Source organism: Teleopsis dalmanni, chromosome 2, assembly GCF_002237135.1.
Source record: "Teleopsis dalmanni isolate 2A chromosome 2, ASM223713v2, whole genome shotgun sequence".
In the NCBI taxonomy this organism is placed as follows: domain Eukaryota; kingdom Metazoa; phylum Arthropoda; class Insecta; order Diptera; family Diopsidae; genus Teleopsis; species Teleopsis dalmanni.
The window spans coordinates 74,382,532-74,400,502 of NC_051847.1; the positions used below are offsets into that span (position 1 = coordinate 74,382,532).

The 17,971-nt window shown below is 31.9% G+C and overlaps 2 protein-coding genes across 5 annotated transcripts; one reads left to right on the forward strand and one right to left on the reverse strand.

Annotated features, from left to right (window-relative positions):
• Window positions 1–2,287: 2,287 nt before the first annotated feature.
• On the reverse strand, window positions 2,288–2,951 carry LOC119674860 (TBP-related factor-like). The gene is made up of 2 exons (XM_038086017.1): window positions 2,860–2,951; window positions 2,288–2,795 (listed from the first exon to the last, which is right to left on the reverse strand). Exons 1-2 carry the CDS (start codon window positions 2,907–2,909, stop codon window positions 2,288–2,290), a joined length of 558 nt encoding a protein of 185 aa, XP_037941945.1. The 5' UTR covers window positions 2,910–2,951.
• A 1,625-nt stretch (window positions 2,952–4,576) lies between these two features.
• LOC119679255 (focadhesin-like) lies at window positions 4,577–16,900 on the forward strand. Of its 4 annotated transcripts, none has more exons than XM_038091502.1 (9): window positions 4,577–4,821; window positions 4,888–5,190; window positions 11,605–11,823; window positions 11,883–12,909; window positions 13,466–13,671; window positions 13,744–14,819; window positions 14,880–15,007; window positions 16,144–16,671; window positions 16,737–16,900. In XM_038091502.1, the coding sequence occupies exons 2-9, from the start codon at window positions 4,919–4,921 to the stop codon at window positions 16,884–16,886; spliced, it is 3,606 nt and encodes a 1,201-aa protein (XP_037947430.1). In that variant the 5' UTR covers window positions 4,577–4,821; window positions 4,888–4,918; the 3' UTR covers window positions 16,887–16,900. The 4 variants fall into 4 exon arrangements, with proteins under 4 accessions (XP_037947430.1, XP_037947431.1, XP_037947429.1 ...); XM_038091503.1 differs by having other exon boundaries at window positions 4,577–4,724; XM_038091504.1 differs by having other exon boundaries at window positions 4,590–4,672.
• The last annotated feature ends 1,071 nt before the right edge of the window (window positions 16,901–17,971 follow it).

Sequence of the window (17,971 nt, forward strand, 5' to 3'; positions counted from 1 at the left end):
TTATTTGAATATGTGTAGACCATTGTAATTGCTTTAGTTTCATTCTCTTGCTTACTGCTGGTTTTCTTAGCTGTTTTAGACATTCGTCTTAAAAATTCAGTCGATAGGTGCCGTCTTCTTCTCTAATTGGACCAATTAGAGATCTATATATATCTTCGAAGATATTTAGTTTATGTTTTAGATTTTTTCATAGTTCAAGTCTCTGCACCATATATTAAGATTGGAGATATTTGCATTTTATATATTCCTAATTTTGACTTTTTAGTAAGCATATTTGAACCGAGTGCTTTAAATAATCTACTAAAGCTTTTATTTGCTTTGTTCTTTATTCTTTCATTTATTTCCTGAATTATTAAAAATTAAATAATTGGCATTTAACCAATTGTCAGAAATCATCAGTAATGAAACCTGTTTGTTATTAACACTCCTCTTTATTCGTGAACAACAATTGCTCTTATCATATTATTTTTAGAACCAACGCATCAAACACCGCTACATAAATTTGTTAACCTGTTATAGATTTATTGTTTTCTTAAATATAAACACTGTTATTACCAGTATTTTGTACTATGAGAATAAATCTATTTCAAATAGAAAAAAAAGTAGTAGTGAGGAAATTATTAAATCCAAAAGAAAAAAAATTTTTTCAATTAACTGAAGCCTTGAATTGACCATACAGCTGTTTTTGATATCATCAAATATCCATGAGTATTTACTTGCTTGCTTGACTTGCTTGACCATAACAACTCATTACTGAGTTTCGATCTGACGCTGCGTATCTCTTCAGGTCCCTCTGCTGGGTGCGCTCCTTATCCAGTCTCGTACATCAAATGCGATTAACTGATCCAGTTAAGAGAACCACCGAAAACACAGTCTACCTCTACCACTTTTTCCCCCAATTAACACTTCAAATATCTGTTTCGCTGGCTCTTCTTCATTTATTCTCTCAACTTGACTAAGCCAAGAAATCTGCTGGATGTTAATTTGCTAAAGTATTTTATTTTAAAAAATCTATTAGCTATTTTTGTTTTAAATTTAGTTTTATGTTAATAAACCAATTTTTTTTTTTTTTTGATATTTGGAGTAAAAAACCAAAATGTGGTGAATATTGTAATCTTTAATGCTATTTATAAACTGAATCGTAAGTATTTCAAAACGATTACAGTATTATTTTCATCTTTTTATTATTGTTAACTAAATTTCATTATACTGGACTCACACGATTGTTTGTAATATTAGCTGTCAAAAATTATCATTTTGAGTTGAAAGCAAGATCAAATTTCACCTCAAATTACAAACATGACAGCTAAAAATACAAACAAAACTCTCGTGTGAATCCAGTAAAACGCAAAGAACACAAAGAACACCGCAAAGATCAATACAAAGAACAATACAAAAAACAATTAAAAAGCAACACAAACAACAATACGAAGAACTTAACAAAGAACAGCACAAAAAGCACCAAATCGAAAAATATGCAAAAGAACAAATAGAAAAACACATACAAAAACACAAAGAGCAACGGCAAAGAATAGCACAAGAACAATACAAAGAACAACACAAAGATCACCACATAAAAGAAGACATAAAAAAATACATAGAATAACAGAAAAAGGAAGAAATACATAACATAAGGGACAACATAAATCATTAAACAACACTAGAACAGCACAAAGAACAAGACAAACACCAATATAAAGAATAACGCAAAGTACAACACAAAAACTATGCAAAAAATAGCTCAAAGAACAACCCAAAGAACATAGGACACGTTCGTCACGTCTTCGAATTCGAATGAATTGCGATACTTTGCTATGAATATAATAAAGATTCCCCTAGCATAAGCTTTTAATTACTATTTTATTCCAAATATTACTCTGTTCATCTCGGCTCTGTTCATCCAAATCAATATTATTTTTCATCTCCTAAATGCCGCTTCCAGGCGTTCTTTCTATGGCTTTATTAGATATATTAACGATAAAGTTAGATATATTATCATTAACACGAATTTGTCTCACAATTAATGCAACATTGTGATTATTATAATTGTTAATTATACCTATGGACCTGCATAGTTTTGAACCTTACACACACAACTTTTACGGTGTGTTCTTTCCAATATGTTCTTTAAATACAACAAACATTACATATTATTTTGCGTTAACGCCCCATTCACCCAAACCCATTTAGTTAAAATAAACATATTTGAATATATTTTGTTAACAAAATTTATTAATACTTTTATTTACAATAATATTTCATAAACAAAAATACAAATCTATTTTATCTATTTTAAGGCAACCAAAGCCTTGTAAATATATTCAAAGGCGTCCTTAATAGCATCACGCGATTTCGCACCAGTCACTACCAATTTACCACTAGCAAAAATATTAAAAACCATATTCGGAAGACGGTATGATAAACTTGCAAACACTTCTGGTTCGTAACTTGTAAACTGCATGTGTCTCCTATTTAATTCTTCCAATTCTATGGGGAAATGAACATCGATAGTTGCTACTATATTATTCAACTTATAGTCTTTAAAAACAACATTAAGGCCAATTTTCTGCAAAAGCTTAGTATACTTATGAGACGCAAGGCGAGCATCAGCCTCATTCTTCGTTCCAACCACATTCACTTTCCCGGATTTAAATATCAATGCACAAGAAACAGGTATCCGCATGCGCATTCGTAACCCCGGAAAGTCTCGGGGACTATACTCGGAATTGCGTGTGCGACAGTAAATATAGAACAGATCGACCTCCATTCCTAAATTGAATGTAGCGGAAATATTTCTAAAATAAGAACAATAAATTTATTATTAATCTAAATTAAATTAATAAAAATTTGAATATTTACTTGACTTCCATATTTGCTAGGATTTCTTCAGCCATGTTCAACACGCTCATTCTATCGAAACGCAAACACCAATTTACTGCATTGAAAAAGCAGAAACTTTTTATAACTGTAAATTAAAAGTTTTATACTATCTCTTTTCTTCCAACTAATAATATATGAGTAGGATATGTTTTCACAAACAGCATCAAAAATTATTAGCATATATGCATGTATGTGTGTTGCTCAAGCGAGAGAAGGTCTATAAGGGGAACTCACAATCTTACTTTAATCAACAGAAAGTTGTAGAATTGCAACTTAAATTACGAAGGACTATGACTGTCCTAGTTTTTCAATTTCCTGCATTTGATTTTACATCTTGTTGTCTCACTCCTATCAACACAATAGAAGTGCAACTTAAATAACAATGAGTTATGACTATCCCTCACTAAACAATAGTTGATTTAAATATACATATATCGCTTCCATTATAACATTCAGAGCATGCGGTCCTAATACGACTTGAATTGCGACAACTTTTGTTTAACGCAGCTCTTCTGGTTATTATCCATTGCGCAATATGATCTATGTTTATAGCCACATTTATCAAACATATTTCTTTGAACTACATATCATTTTTAAGTGAAAAATAGCATTTAATTCTGTTGCGTGTGGTAATGTATCTTACAACCGAAAAATACGATAATATAGTATCTATATATAATCTATATAATATATACATAGTAACTTTAACCATCTATCTACAGGAACACCAATTTACCGACTCTCAGACAAACTAAAATTGACTTATGAACTTCTGTATTATTAAGGAAATCAATAGAAACCCCGTTTGACGCAACTCCACATCTCTTGAATTATCATTTCACCATTCTCCAATTCTAATAAAGCTCCAGTAAAACAAAGCATATAAATCCACATCAATTTTGTTCTATATATAAAGAATTTATTTAAAATTATTTATGTTTACAAATTCTAATAAAATAGCAATAAAGAAATAAAAACAGCTGAACAAAATTTAAAACAAAAATTGAAGATCTTATACTAAAGGAAGTAACACTCAAGGAATAAAGAACATGTTATAGGTCTGTTCCACGAGCTACTCGTAGTAACTTTGAGTAACACTGTATATATACAAGTACGTAACATCCCTGTTGAAATTTGAAAATGTTACACTGACTTTACTCGTTAATTTTATAACAAGTAAAATTTGTGTGATGTGTGAATCAGCTGTTTGGTTCGAGTTTAAATTTTTGTGTTGTTTATTTACGCGGTTCTGGTTTTCTCACCAGATTTTACACAAAGCTGTTCAATTAAATAACCGCTCTCAGTTTGTACTTGACTTGTGTTTTACGTGAGTTTTACTACGAGTAGATCGTGGAACATATCTAATGTTATATATACGGATTGACAGCAATAAAAGTCATATATTAATTATATACAGTCATGCCCAACATATGTTATTTTATATTATTTAACATGTATTATAATATATATTATTTAACATATTATTTACCTATATATCTAAATTATTTCTAAAAATATAAATATTTAACCAACAATTTAAAGTGTAAACGATTTTTACGAAGTTACGCCGCCATCTGCAGTGAATTTTTTAGTTCATAAACAAACCATGTGACGCAAACTAAATCAACGCAGCTAACTTCACTTGTAAACAAGTAAAGCTGGAATCAGCTGTTTTTGCCGCTTTCACAATGTTTTGTTTTGGTTGTTAGTTCTATTACCAATTTTTTGTTGTCGTTAATAATAAAAGTTAAAAACAAACACGCAAGGACTTGCGCTGTAAACTATTAAATTGGTAACAAACTACAAAACCAAATCTACAGCAATTGGCGTATCGCAAATTATACGTAAGTAGCAGTTAACCGTGTGTGGACGTGTTGTTGTGGCGGGATTGTACATCGCAAAAGAGAAATTGTTTGGCACAACAAAACGCTGCATTAGCAAGTTTACAATTTCATATAAAAAAAATTTCATTTATTTGCATTTAATTAAGTTTTCAAATCATTTTAGTTAACCAATACGTAAGAGTAATATTATTGCAATGGATGAATTCAAATCAATTACACTCAATTCATCAGTGGTGAAAATCAGTGCTTGTTTGGAAAAAATTTACCAGAAAATTTGTGAAAGCCACGCCAAAAACATATTGGATCATAATATTAAGGAAATTGAATTTTTGAAAGCACAATGTAAAACAGAGAATGCAAAATTAAGTCTTTTGAGCTGCCAAACGTTTGTGCGTCTGGTGGAAGATGGTGAAATAGATGTCACAAATGTTTTGTCAATGCTAATATCTTTACTGCCAACTGCATCGTAAGTTTATGAATTATTTTATAAAGATAACTATAATATATAATAGTGCAATTTGCTAACAAAAGTGTAAGGCGTTTACGCCTTTTTATTTCCGTTTCCCGTACGGAAATTGCTACAAAGCAAAAGCAAATCGCTTCAAGGATAACAGCATAAATTATTTTTATTTTCGCGCACTTTCCTTTACATTGATTTTCATTTGATATTCTAACTATTTAAGTGGTCAGGTCTTAATGCTTCACTACTGGCTTAGCTGTGTCATTTCCGTTTAGCATACCTTGAACTGAGTGCATGTGGATTGGAGTAAACTGCTTCGCTGTCTCTTAGTGTTTTTACCGACCGCTGCAATTGTATGCATTATCCTCCGCAATAGTCAGTGGGTGCTCAATTACTTTTAACTAAGTAAGCTGTTTGCACTGTGCGTGTATAACAATCAGACAGATATTTGTTGTTGCCATTTTTCTTTAAGTTTTATGTTGACGTGCTACTTTTAAACTTCACTTCCTTGCCGCAGTTAAATTTATTGCATTGGGAAACAGTTTATTTCACTATGAAAAGCTTCAAACTCCGTTTCGAATTTACTTAGGAGTTATATTTTTCAAATAGGTTTCCTAATTGTTAAAACCTTTCGTGCTGGATATTTCACATACATAATATATAACATATCCTGACATGAAATTCAGACCAATGTTCGCGTTTAAGTCATCAATCATTTTTATACATGCAATTACTGATATCCTAATCCTTCCTAATTTTGCCACCTTGTAAGCCACATAGTCAGTCACCTTGTTTTAATGAAATTAATTATTAGTTTAGTTCTATATGACATTTTTGGAAGCAACAATGGTTGGCACGCTAATCCTATATCAACTAATTTCATTCCTTTAGTAGCGTCGCATAGCGCTAGTGAGTTGTCATATCCAAAACATAACAATAAAGGTCATTCCACTTCCAAAATAAATTTAAAAACCAAATTACAATACTGTACTATTGTAGTATCGGTAAAAAAACGTGTTAAGCGAAAAACTTGAATAGATCACAAAACAAACAAATGTGTTAGGATGGGATTTCGTGAAAGGTGTGCGAGAAAGGTAGAGTAAAAGACAGCTTTCAGAAGCGACAATTTCTCAAAACTAGTTGTCTATCCAAACGACAAATGTCATTCGTACCAACTGCGTCATAATTAGCTCTCTTTTACGACGTAAAAAACATTTCTCATATTTCTTATTAGACCCAATAACATAACTATATCTTTGTTGTGAATGTAAAATATGCATTCAATAGCTGATTAAAATTTCCAGTTCTAATGTCACACAATAACAAAAATTAATGGTTACATGCTTTTGTTTTAAAATATACACCGAAATTCAATATTTTATGCTCCTTTACTTGGAAACATTTCCTATCTCTTTTACTATATACTGCATTATAATACACTTTATAAAATATTCAATGATAAATCATTTTAACTACCATTAAGATATACGTTACTTAATTATTAGACCCTGTATCGATTCAACAAACAATATTTGCCGGTAATCCGAATTTTACTGTTGTTGTTGTAACCCGTGCTTTTGTAATCCCTCTGAGACGTTTGTAATCCCTTGCACCTTGGTTTGTAAATCCTATCTTTTTTGCATCTCTATTACAATATATTTTCTCTATCGGAAGTTTTCACTATTCTAAAAGCCAATTGACTGGGTCTTCGACAGGAAGTACATATTTATATGCTGTGACCATAAAGTTTGAAGAAAAAAAGCCAATATTATCACAGATACTCAGACAATTATTAGTGCTGTTTGTTAGTAATCTGCATTTCGTCCAAGGTAATGCCTGAATGTAAAGAATTCATCAACTTATTAGGTAGCAGTGCAGAGCAGATAAAATTTTTATTTATTATATTTATTTTTAATTACATCTGCCTTAAAGGAAATGACAATAAGTAATTGAAAGAATTTTAGTATAAAAGGATAATACGTAATATCAAATCAATATTTAACAAATATAATTTTTTCAATGAATAAGTTAAGAAACATATGTGACAAGTTTCAGCAGTTTCAGAATTAAGATAATTTTTTGCGACCGGCAAACAAGAATTCGTCTAACTTAATCCACAAAAACAAGCAGGAAGTATCTACAATAAAATAATATCAGTTATGACGAGTTACTGGACTATAGAACTGTATGGTTCTAGAAAGGGTCTGTCCTATCGAAACTTCTTAGATCATGTTTGCAAGTTCTTTACAACACCTACAGTGTCACTATCCAGGGTTCAGTTTATAAGTGCTGCATGCTTTAATTTATTCAACGATATATCCAACATTAAAATATGTCAAATACTTGCATTAGTCAATAAGTCCGACTGGTTTTCAAAGGCCCAATCTTTCACACACAGATAGGGAATCAAAACAACTTTTTCATCTAATTAAAGTAGTACACGATTCTCCCTTCACTTCAAGTATCTTTCAACCCACCGGCTTTAGAGCCTTGAGATAGTTGTTATATCTGTTATACGTTTCTAACTATACTATATGCAAATAAGAGTAATCAGAGGTTACTGATTATAGCCTTAATTGGACCAATAGACTTAATTGGATACTTGAAATAGCTGTTATAACTGTTATACCTATCTATGTATAGACATGTTAATAAGAGTAATCAGTGGTTACAGATTATAGCCTACAAAATATGATTGTATGTAGCTTCGAAGTGCAAATGGTAGTGAGTGAGATCCGCACTCGCGACATCTGACCAGAGATGAACTGATCTGGTACTACGGGGGTCAGTGGCCCACAGCTTCGGCTGTTCTGACCATTGGCGTTGGCTTCGTAGTGGCTGTTGGTTAATACCCAAACTTACGCGGGAAGAATGAGTTAGATATAGGATTATCATTCATTCGCTGTGGAGTGCGTTTCATACCGGGTGCTACAGCCCAAATTGTAGCAGAGGTTTAAGGTAGGCCTCGCATCTTACCAAGATGGAAGTTATGACTTATATGAATTTCTTCATTGGCACCAGCGGAATAAGGAAGGCTATTCCAATGGGGCATTGATTGACGCTTTATATTAATACGTGTGTTTTTGAACACCGTAGTATTAGGCCAACACGGCATAGAATGCTACGTAAAATAACAAAGGTGCTTGCTTGTAGGTATGTAGCTTCGAAATTGAGTTTTATTTTTTATTTAGTTGTAGTAATATATTTTGGCATAAACTAAGCAAAATGTATAGTTTTTTTATAATGTAACATTAAGGAAACTTATAAACACAATTCTTTAGTTTGTTTAAGTACCCTCTGCACAGAATGCAAACCAGTGAAAATAGGACAAAGGAAGCGCGTGTTGTTAATCCTTGTAATTCTCTACCGTTGAATAAACTTAATAGCCTCATTAGCACATTTTACTCAAATTTTCTATTTTGGTTTAAACGACCTACTTGCTAAACTCGTAGGTGCGTAAAACTCTAACATGCCAGTTATAAACTGTAACCCATACAAATATATGTGATTAAGTACATATATATAAACGATTATAAGTGTTAAACTTTACGCAATTGACGCCTAATTTACTGCTATTAAAACCATCATTAAAGATTAAAATATTCGCATTTTTAATGCAATTATTCTTTCCTCTGAAAAAAAGCACTTAAATTATTTATTACTTCCTGTTTCCGTCTATGCTAATTATTCAATCATATTGTGTATATATCCTTTGGCCTTGATAGTGAAATCGTTTCTAATTTATTTTACATTAAGAAATCAATTTTAAATACGAAATAACTTTTTTTTTATAGAAAAGCTTATGCCACCGCCCTTCATTGAACTTGAATCCTAAAGCATTTGAAGGATTTTTGAAACATTAGCAATAAAACGAAAGGTCCGAAGGATATCATAGAAAAAGTTTACCTTGCTGCATGCGTGTTTGCATATTTGCATAAGTAACGCCGTAGTAAGAACAGTAAATTGAAATAAAAAATTTTGCAGGAAATATACGGATTGATTTCATTAATCTCCACCCACCCACAAATGTCAACAGCTACCCCAAGTGCTTTGTTGACATAAAATCATAAAAATAATATTCAGCAAAAAATATCAGTAATCCTTAGATGGATATCCTGGCTTACTTGATATGGATGTAATAAAAAAATTAGAGTTATTTATTTAAGGTTTGAATATTTTATAATTAAGTAAAATTGTATCTAATAACAAAAGTTGTATATATTTTGCACATATATATATGTAACCATGGTAGGGAACTGCTTCACTAAACGACCTAGCTAGGTTTGTTAGGGTCAAACTTATTTGAGTACCTGGTCACAGGGATATCACAGGAAATTGTAGGGCAGACGACCTAGACAAGACAGGTGCTCTTCTCCCTAACAATAACCTCTCTGATATAGGCGTTCCACTTGCTACAGTTAAACTGGCAATCATACAAAAATACCTGAGCATAGCCAAGCAATACTGGGCTGACGAACCTCAATGTCAGATTTCTAGGTTGACTTGGCCGAACTTAGACAAGAAAAGAACTAGTCAGCTACTTCAACTAAGACGGAACCTGCTCAGCTCTACGTTATCTGTGCTGACGGGACACTGCGTAATAGGAAGGCACGCTATGAGACTGGGTCTCCCCTTTAATGACTTTTGTCGAGGTTGTGGTTCTGAGGATGAGGAGAAGACTGTACTTCATCTCATGTGTCAGTGCCCTTCCCTAGCCAGAAGAAGATTAAAAACCCTTGGATCTCCTATTCTAACTGACCTGACTGAGTTGACATCCTGTAATGTTAGGGACCTAGCCAAGTTTATAGAACTGTCAAGTTGGTTTTTCTTTACCTAATAGGGGAGTCGTTACCTTTCTTTCGACGTTGAATGTATACTGATTACAATCTTTATATAAATCAACGTAACTCCTGTGGTACCACAAGGGGCCATTATTTGTGCTTAAGTGGGCTTTTTGGGATGCTAGGCCGCCACTCCAACCAACCAACCATGGTAGGGAACATTTTTCATATCAATTCTTCAAAACGATTTCGTGGCAATTAATTTTGTTCAAGTCTCTTCGCTTCAGGGCCTATGTCTCTTTACTACAAGTTGCATAAATCTTATTCAAAAATGTAATATTCTCTGCATATATTGTTACTGTGGTTATAGCCGCCAGGGCTTTGCTTGTGTAGGTCCCTTTAGCAATTATTAGTCTAACTCGACCATTGGCTCCGGAATAGTGTTGTTTTTTTTGTAAACAACACTTTTTGATTTAGAAAGCAGATTACATGAAAGGATCTACAAACCGAATGATGAGTTACGATGTGAATAGTGGATGGTAGATTATGAAGAATGGGTGGTGTTTACCGGACGCGACCAGAAAGTCTGAAGACTTACTCCATATTTATGTTTCAAAAGTTTTTTATCACGATAATATTTCTATTAAGAAATGAGTGAAAAAGAAATATATTGTTACGTACGTTTCGGATTTGGCGTCGTCGTTCGCAATCGCTGGATCCCGATAAACAATTAAATAGTTGAGTCTAGTTGTATATAACCGCTTTATTGCTCTAAATTTTAGCAATCGCCAATACACAATTCTCTCTAATAATAATAATAGAATACAATTTATTTTCCAACTATCTATCATATACTTAGAAAACTATTTCTAATTTCATTTAGTTTCTAAATTCATAACAATATATTTATTTCCACGGATAACGCAAAAATAGACTAGGTACTTAGTAAGTGCAGAAATATTTTTGCCATTCACAGATTAAAATTACTCTCTTTGGCTGCCTAATAAAGCCACAGTTTTAAAGACCAGTCTTAGAGGTCTTTGTCGTAGACCGCGTGCCTTATGGAAGACATGTGGGTTAATAAAAAATCACATCAAGGATGAATGACAGGTTGTCATTTTCATTGACAGTCAATTAAAATACTTCAATCTTTCGCCATTAAATGAAAATTGGTAAGACAATGTAGGGTAGAAATCAGAGAGAAAAATCGATTAGCGTATATCATTCTTATATGGGTTCCCAGTCATAAAAAAAAAATTGTAGACAATTAAAATGTAGATAGTTAGCCTGGTTTTTGTTTTCTTTGGATGTGTCCTTAAGGACACCGTGTGTATATATATATGTAAATTATTTACTAGGACCTCTTTTTTCAGCTTCACCTTAAGAAACAAATTGTACCTATACTTAACTTCTCTAGAGTTTCGTAATTTTTTTAATATGTCATTATATGTTTTCCCTCTATTTATTTTTCCTTATAAGCAATATCGATTAATTTTTTACTTTCTTATTATTTTTTTCAGCACTGCTGATTTCTTAAAAGTTATATTCTTTCTATTTAGAGAATAAAACTGTTTTGTCTGTATTAATAGTCTGTATTCTAATATTGTTATAATAATTATATTTCTGAATTCCATTTCAGCCAAACCCAATATATAATAATAACAGAGTCTATAGACAGTTTGTTGATGCTCACACTTAAAAGGAAAGCTGCCAATTTAAAAAAAGATGAGGTCTACAAAAGTCAATTTGGTCTGAAGATTCAACAACATCCTTTCATAATATTGTTGCAAAATCCCTCAGTCAACATGAATGACATTGGAAATAAAATTAAAATGATCTGCACGCATCATGACTCGCAGTAAGTATTCAATTTCTATTATTCTACAAAAAATGTAAACTAATATATATATTTTTTAGGATAAGGGATATGAGCATTGAATACCTACGTCCAGTATTTCTCTATATACTTTGTAATTCACAAAATTTATCAGATTCCAAAACAATATGGACTATTCTATTATCGTTATGTAAAACTAATCGAGATGCACATGCACTTGTCCTAGAGGTATTATCATGGAGCAAATTATGTTCAACAGCGACTTGTCTCTTTACGAGCATACTTCTCACCGAAGCAATTGATTATTTCCTTAGTATTAAGGATATATCATTATCAGTTGATTTATGCATTTATCAAGCTTTAGTTGTCAATATACTTATGAAGTATGGTATAGATCCACGTCCAAGTTTAAATTCTTTACTGCGTGTACTTCATTCAGCTCGGGAACACACCCAACATCATTACAATGTTTTACTTATATTATTTGCTGATGGTTTGCATATATTATCGCCGTTCTATCTGCCCGAGTTATTGCGAAACATTGCATTTATCGTTGTACAGGAGAACTGTGGGAATCAATACATTCTGAACATGTGTCTTGATGGTATCATCCAGTGGATGTCTCAGACTGCATTCATACCCCCAGAAGGCATGACGCTGGCTCATCAAATTATAAAGAAAATTTTATCACTATCCAATAACACTAGCTCTTATGAGAGTCCAACACGTACCAAAGAACTAAAACCAGCACAAATACGTTATTTCCATACAGATATTGCAATTGCTTTTGATTTAGCCAATTTGGTAGAATCATTTGATGAGTCCGAATTCAAGGATGTATTTAATTTTGTTGATACACTCAATGTTAAATCAAATACGGCTTTTTGTGAACGTTTGCATTTATTTCTGCGTGCGCTGTTCTTATCGCATGAGCCTTCAATTGATTGTTGGTTCAAAATCTATGAATCATTGCTGGAAATAATCAAAATTAATAGCAACATTGCTTATGATTTTCTAATGACTTACATATTTAAATTAGCACATGAACATAATCCGGAAGTGCAATTGGAATTACTGCGTGGTTTGCCTGGTTTTGCAGTATCCAAGGTACGTTTGTTTAACGATTTTATCTATCTAAGGTTTATTACAATAAGAATTATATATAATTTAGATCTTAAGTTTTTAAGTTATAACATTACTTTACAATTAAAAATAATTTAATTAATTCCATTATTCTAATTATTCTATTAATTACGATTTCCATCCAATATGACACAGGAAGTGAACTTGTTAATAAACTTCCACAGCAAATTAACTAAACTACAAGTTTAAATATAAAAGTCAAATATGATTTTAAGTTAAATGGCTAATGAGCACTGACTCTTAGCTTCAAATTTGACAGGGTACGACCCTTAGGCCTTGCAGTCTCAAAAAATTATTTACAAATAATTATATATAAGAAATAATTCCAAGATCACTGATGATGGGTTTTTGGCAATACTCGAAACAGCTATATGGTCAGCCATAATTAGATTAAATAAATAATAAAAAAGTTTGTTGTTGTAATTCACTACTGTTCAAAATACGTCTCTATGAAGAAACATGGTTTCTTTCATCATAAATGACTTTAAAAATCAATTTTAATATTTCTTTACCATTATAGGACAATGTTCCAATGATTTTGAGCACTATTCGTAAGTTAACTACAGAAAATGCGTCGTTCTGTTTGGATTTATATATGCGTTTATGGCGTGTGGATCCACGTACATACACATTTCTCTGCAAGTTGTTATCACTGCCTAATAAAAACAAAGATTGGGAATTTATTGTTACAAGGACTAACACGATTAAAGAGATATGCAACGAGAAGTAAATCATATATATTTAAATAGTTCTATATATCCTTTTATATTAAACAAATATTTTTTTATATTATTGCAGACCAACACAACATGGAGCAGATTTTGTTGGTATACTATCCGAAACTCTTACTTCAAACTCTGATGAAGCAGGCGATTTGCCAACATCTCTAGCACTGGATGCTATAACTTTACTTTGTACTAACGATGTTATAAATATAACATCTGCATGGAATGTGTTGAGTAATAAATTTCGTCATGAAACACGTCCACGTTCCTTAAGATCATTATTTCGATTTTTTGCTCGTATTCCTTCACTGCAAACGCCCACCGATGATTATGAAAAATTGGTTGATGAAGCCTTAGAACAGCTATGGAAAACTATAAGCCATCCAGATTCTAAATCTGATTTGGTAAAAGAAGCATTCTCTGCACTTAAAGATTATGATCCCAGTTCTATGTTGACACTACGACATATACCAATTCAATATCGTCAACATATAAGAGCAGTACAAGAGTATATAGGTTCCAGTGGGCGTGAAGTTGTGGATTTACAAAGAGATCGAATACCTGGTGAATGTTGGGTACAAGTACTTCAGCAAATGCGACCAGATTGTGGTGGAGCGGTAGCAGACTTAATAGCACATTTTATATATAACGAAATTAATGAATATCGCAGTGGGGTGTATCGATTGCCTGAGGGTAAACCAGAACCCAGAAAGTTGACACAATTAACCAAACATAGTCCATTACGTGAAATTATCAACTATCTAGTGCATCAAGCACAATTGGGGGATCATATAACAGAACCACATGTTGTAACTAATGCATTGCGTGCAATATCGAAGAAGTTTCCAAAACCCATACCGCCAATTGACTGGAGTTTTTTATATAGTTTCTTTCATATCTCATTTGATACACGAAAATACTGCATACTTATTGCAACAAATCAAGTACTTTACTCTGGTACCGCTAGGCGTTTATTAGAGAACTTTCTCTTGGACTTTGAACCCAACTGCTTTGAGGAAGATTTACTTTTGTTATTCTCTTTGCTACCTGACATTAGTGGTGGAGTTAGTTTACAAATTACTAAAAATTTTGCGGAGAAGGTGTCTGTGTACTGTTTCAAAGAATCGCAATTAAATGGATTTGTTGAAGGTAGTAAAATTATGTGATATATTTTTAAAATCTTAACTAACACAACTTTTCATATCTTAGGTTGCCTATTCGAAAAATTTCTTGATAGTGTCAAATATATATACAGCAAATGTGATTTACCAGAAGTGCTAGATGTTTACACATTAATCGTAGAACGTCATATGGATTCCATGGATTTGGATTCTAGAGTAAGTTATTTAACGCATTATGTATAAGATATACAGTCGAAACTGGTTGCAACGATATTGTAGGGATCGATCCAATCCGGTCATTATAATCGATAGGGTTTATAAGTGGTGATATTAATCAAAACAAATTTTTAGAAGTAATAGTAATAACTCGAAGTTTATTCATTTTATTTGAATTTAAGGAACGGTCGTTAAATTCTGTTGGATGTTGTTGCTGTAGACCATAAAGATCTATAAAGCAAAAAAAAAGGAAAAAGAAAAAATTAAAAAGACTTAAATAGTAGTATGAGAGGGAAGGTGATTATAATCCAAATCAAAGCGTATAAATTTCCACAAATTGTTTAAGCCGTCTCTCATTAAATAGATGTAAAATAAATAATATCAGAACTCATTCAAATGTCATTAATACCTTTCCAAAAACTCAATTACCTCTCTATTGCTATTAATATTATTCGAATTATTTTGCTAATAAGAATATACGAATATGTATGAAATGGTTGGAACAGTTTGAATAAGCGGCTTGCATTAAATAATTTAAATGTTTCTAAATATTTGAATAGATGAAATTTTGATATGTATACTAATATGTATTGCTCATATTAGGATAATCGACATTGACAGCTCTACTCCACACATATATAAACCAAATCAATCTAAAATTTGGCCTATACTTATGTCAACATTTCTTCATTTAGTCGGAAATTGAATTCAAGTCTACTGACTCGAAAACAATATCTGGAAATATATCCTGAAAATATAATCTCTAAAAGTATACTGAATCTATATGTAGACTTAAAATTCTTTCCCCTAGAGCCTACTAATAAGCTCTTATCCCACAATCTTTGAATGAAGCAAAATATATAACATTGCGAATTGGTCCCAAGAACGGCCAGGTCTATGCCCCGGAGCCACTTGTCGCCAGCTACGATCAAGTGCCTTTCAACACCTCCTAAAAGAACTTCGCAAGCAGGTCCCAGCGGGTTACAACAACATCAACATTAGCAGTAAATCCTCTTATATTTTAGCATATTGCACAACAAAAACAAATCTATTCTATATTGTCGGAGAAAAAAATATTATTGTAATAATTAATACTAATAATAATAATAATAATAATAATAATCTTCCTATTTTAGCTTTTTGAACGTTATACTGAAGTTGTTTCCTGTTTACCTGTTGTTACTATTGATGGTCTCACCTCACCAGCTAACTGGTGGGAAACGCCAATTGGCAAACTAAAGAAAGCCACAATTATACGCTGCTATTTAGTGCTCTACAATAGCAAATTAGCGAATCAGCTACATTGGTTAACAACTATTATAGACGCATTTGCAACGAAACGTGAGGAGCATCATTTTCTATTCCGACATTTAGCTGCTACACTCTATGCTTTCAATAGTGATGAGCAAAGTTCCAGTTGGGTTATGGAATTACTGCTACAAATTCAAAATCTGTTGGCGGAATCATCAAATAAAGAAAAACTTGAAAAGGCGTTATTCATCATAGACGTTTTAATATTAACTGTGGATGTACTTTCCGGTTGCGGTGTATTATTGGGCAATTTAGATATTGTGGCTACAACATATAAAGCGCGCAATGAAATATTTCCAGAAAGCCTGCAACTGTTGTGCGATCATGTTTTCTTTAAGGATCAAGAAGTTAAAGTAAGAGTTATAATAATCTTATTAATTAAATTGTCTTTAAGGCTATTTTTTTTTTTCCAATATAGATCTATGAATTTGTGTATAATCTTTATAAAAATCCTGCTATTCCTGATTCGTATGCAACTATTTTTAAGGACGCGATCATATGTTCACGGAACAAAACTTATTTTGAAACGAAGAGTATCTGGACTAAATACGTTGGTATGCGTAGATAAGGTGTAATAGTACGTTATAAATGTTGATGATTTGTTTTATAAATATTTATAAAATGTTAACTTTTTATGATTGTTTGTTTTATAAAAACTTACTTTAGCTGCCATTCTGAATTTATATTTTTTTAATAAAAAAAGCTTAAGGCTAATATTTTATATAGAAACACATATTTTATAAATGCAAAAAAAAAATTTTTAATTAAATATATGAAGTTGGAATAAAGTACTTACACAAAAACAATTATTATTTAATTAATTTTATTAATTATTAATTATTTATTAATTATTATTTTTATTAATTAATTAATTTTAATCAAAATAAAAAACAATTCGTCAATTTCTTCAAATCCTTGGAGCATAAAACCATTATTTTGAAACTGAACTGAAAAGAGAAATGAAAAGACTTAAACAAGTCCTAATATTAGGAATTTTCCTGATGAAAGCAAAAGCGAATTTGACGAAATACATATAGATATATACAAATAATAACTAAGCTAACTTTGTGGAAAGTTTATCTTAGTAAAAGTCTACTAAAAGTGTGTGAGTTATTAAATTAAACGATTTGTCTCCAATATGTCGCAACCCTGTTAAAAGTTTTTGAGATAATAATGTTAGTTAAGTTATTTTTTATGACGAATAATCTGCCTCTAAGCAAAAATCTCTAAGCTATGAAAAACTTATTCTTAAGCAGATAATACCAATTACACAGTCTCCTAATCTGATCCTTTCTCACCAATTCGGAATAAACTCTGAGCAATCTTCCGTAGATCACGCATACAGAAGCACAGCAGGTATATATCCTTTAAAGAGCAGCCTCTTTGGACATTGCTTGAGCATCCGACAAAATATGGCACGCAAGTCTAATCAATAGACTAGGATCTTGTCTTTCATTTCAATACGGTACCCTTATATAGTCTTACTTAACTCAGTGTTACTTTCGTGGGACACAAAAAATAGGTACTCGAACCTAAAAGAAACAAAAGATGACATACCTAGCTCACTTCCATACACCCTGCAAACAAATGCAAATTATCACGCAATTCCACTCCTATCCCATATTCAAAAACCAGCAAATATCTTGGCATAAC

Bases quoted from the DNA above. Each gene is read 5' to 3' on its own strand.
- LOC119679255 (XM_038091501.1), top strand. From the start codon at position 4,919: ATGGATGAATTCAAATCAATTACACTCAATTCATCAGTGGTGAAAATC. The intron at 5,191-11,604 runs GTAAGTTTATGA...ATTCCATTTCAG, and splicing joins TCTTTACTGCCAACTGCATC to CCAAACCCAATATATAATAA. The intron at 14,820-14,879 runs GTAGTAAAATTA...TTCATATCTTAG, and splicing joins ATTAAATGGATTTGTTGAAG to GTTGCCTATTCGAAAAATTT.
- LOC119674860 (XM_038086017.1), bottom strand. From the start codon at position 2,909: ATGAGCGTGTTGAACATGGCTGAAGAAATCCTAGCAAATATGGAAGTC. The intron at 2,796-2,859 runs GTAAATATTCAA...TTCTTATTTTAG, and splicing joins CTAGCAAATATGGAAGTCAA to AAATATTTCCGCTACATTCA.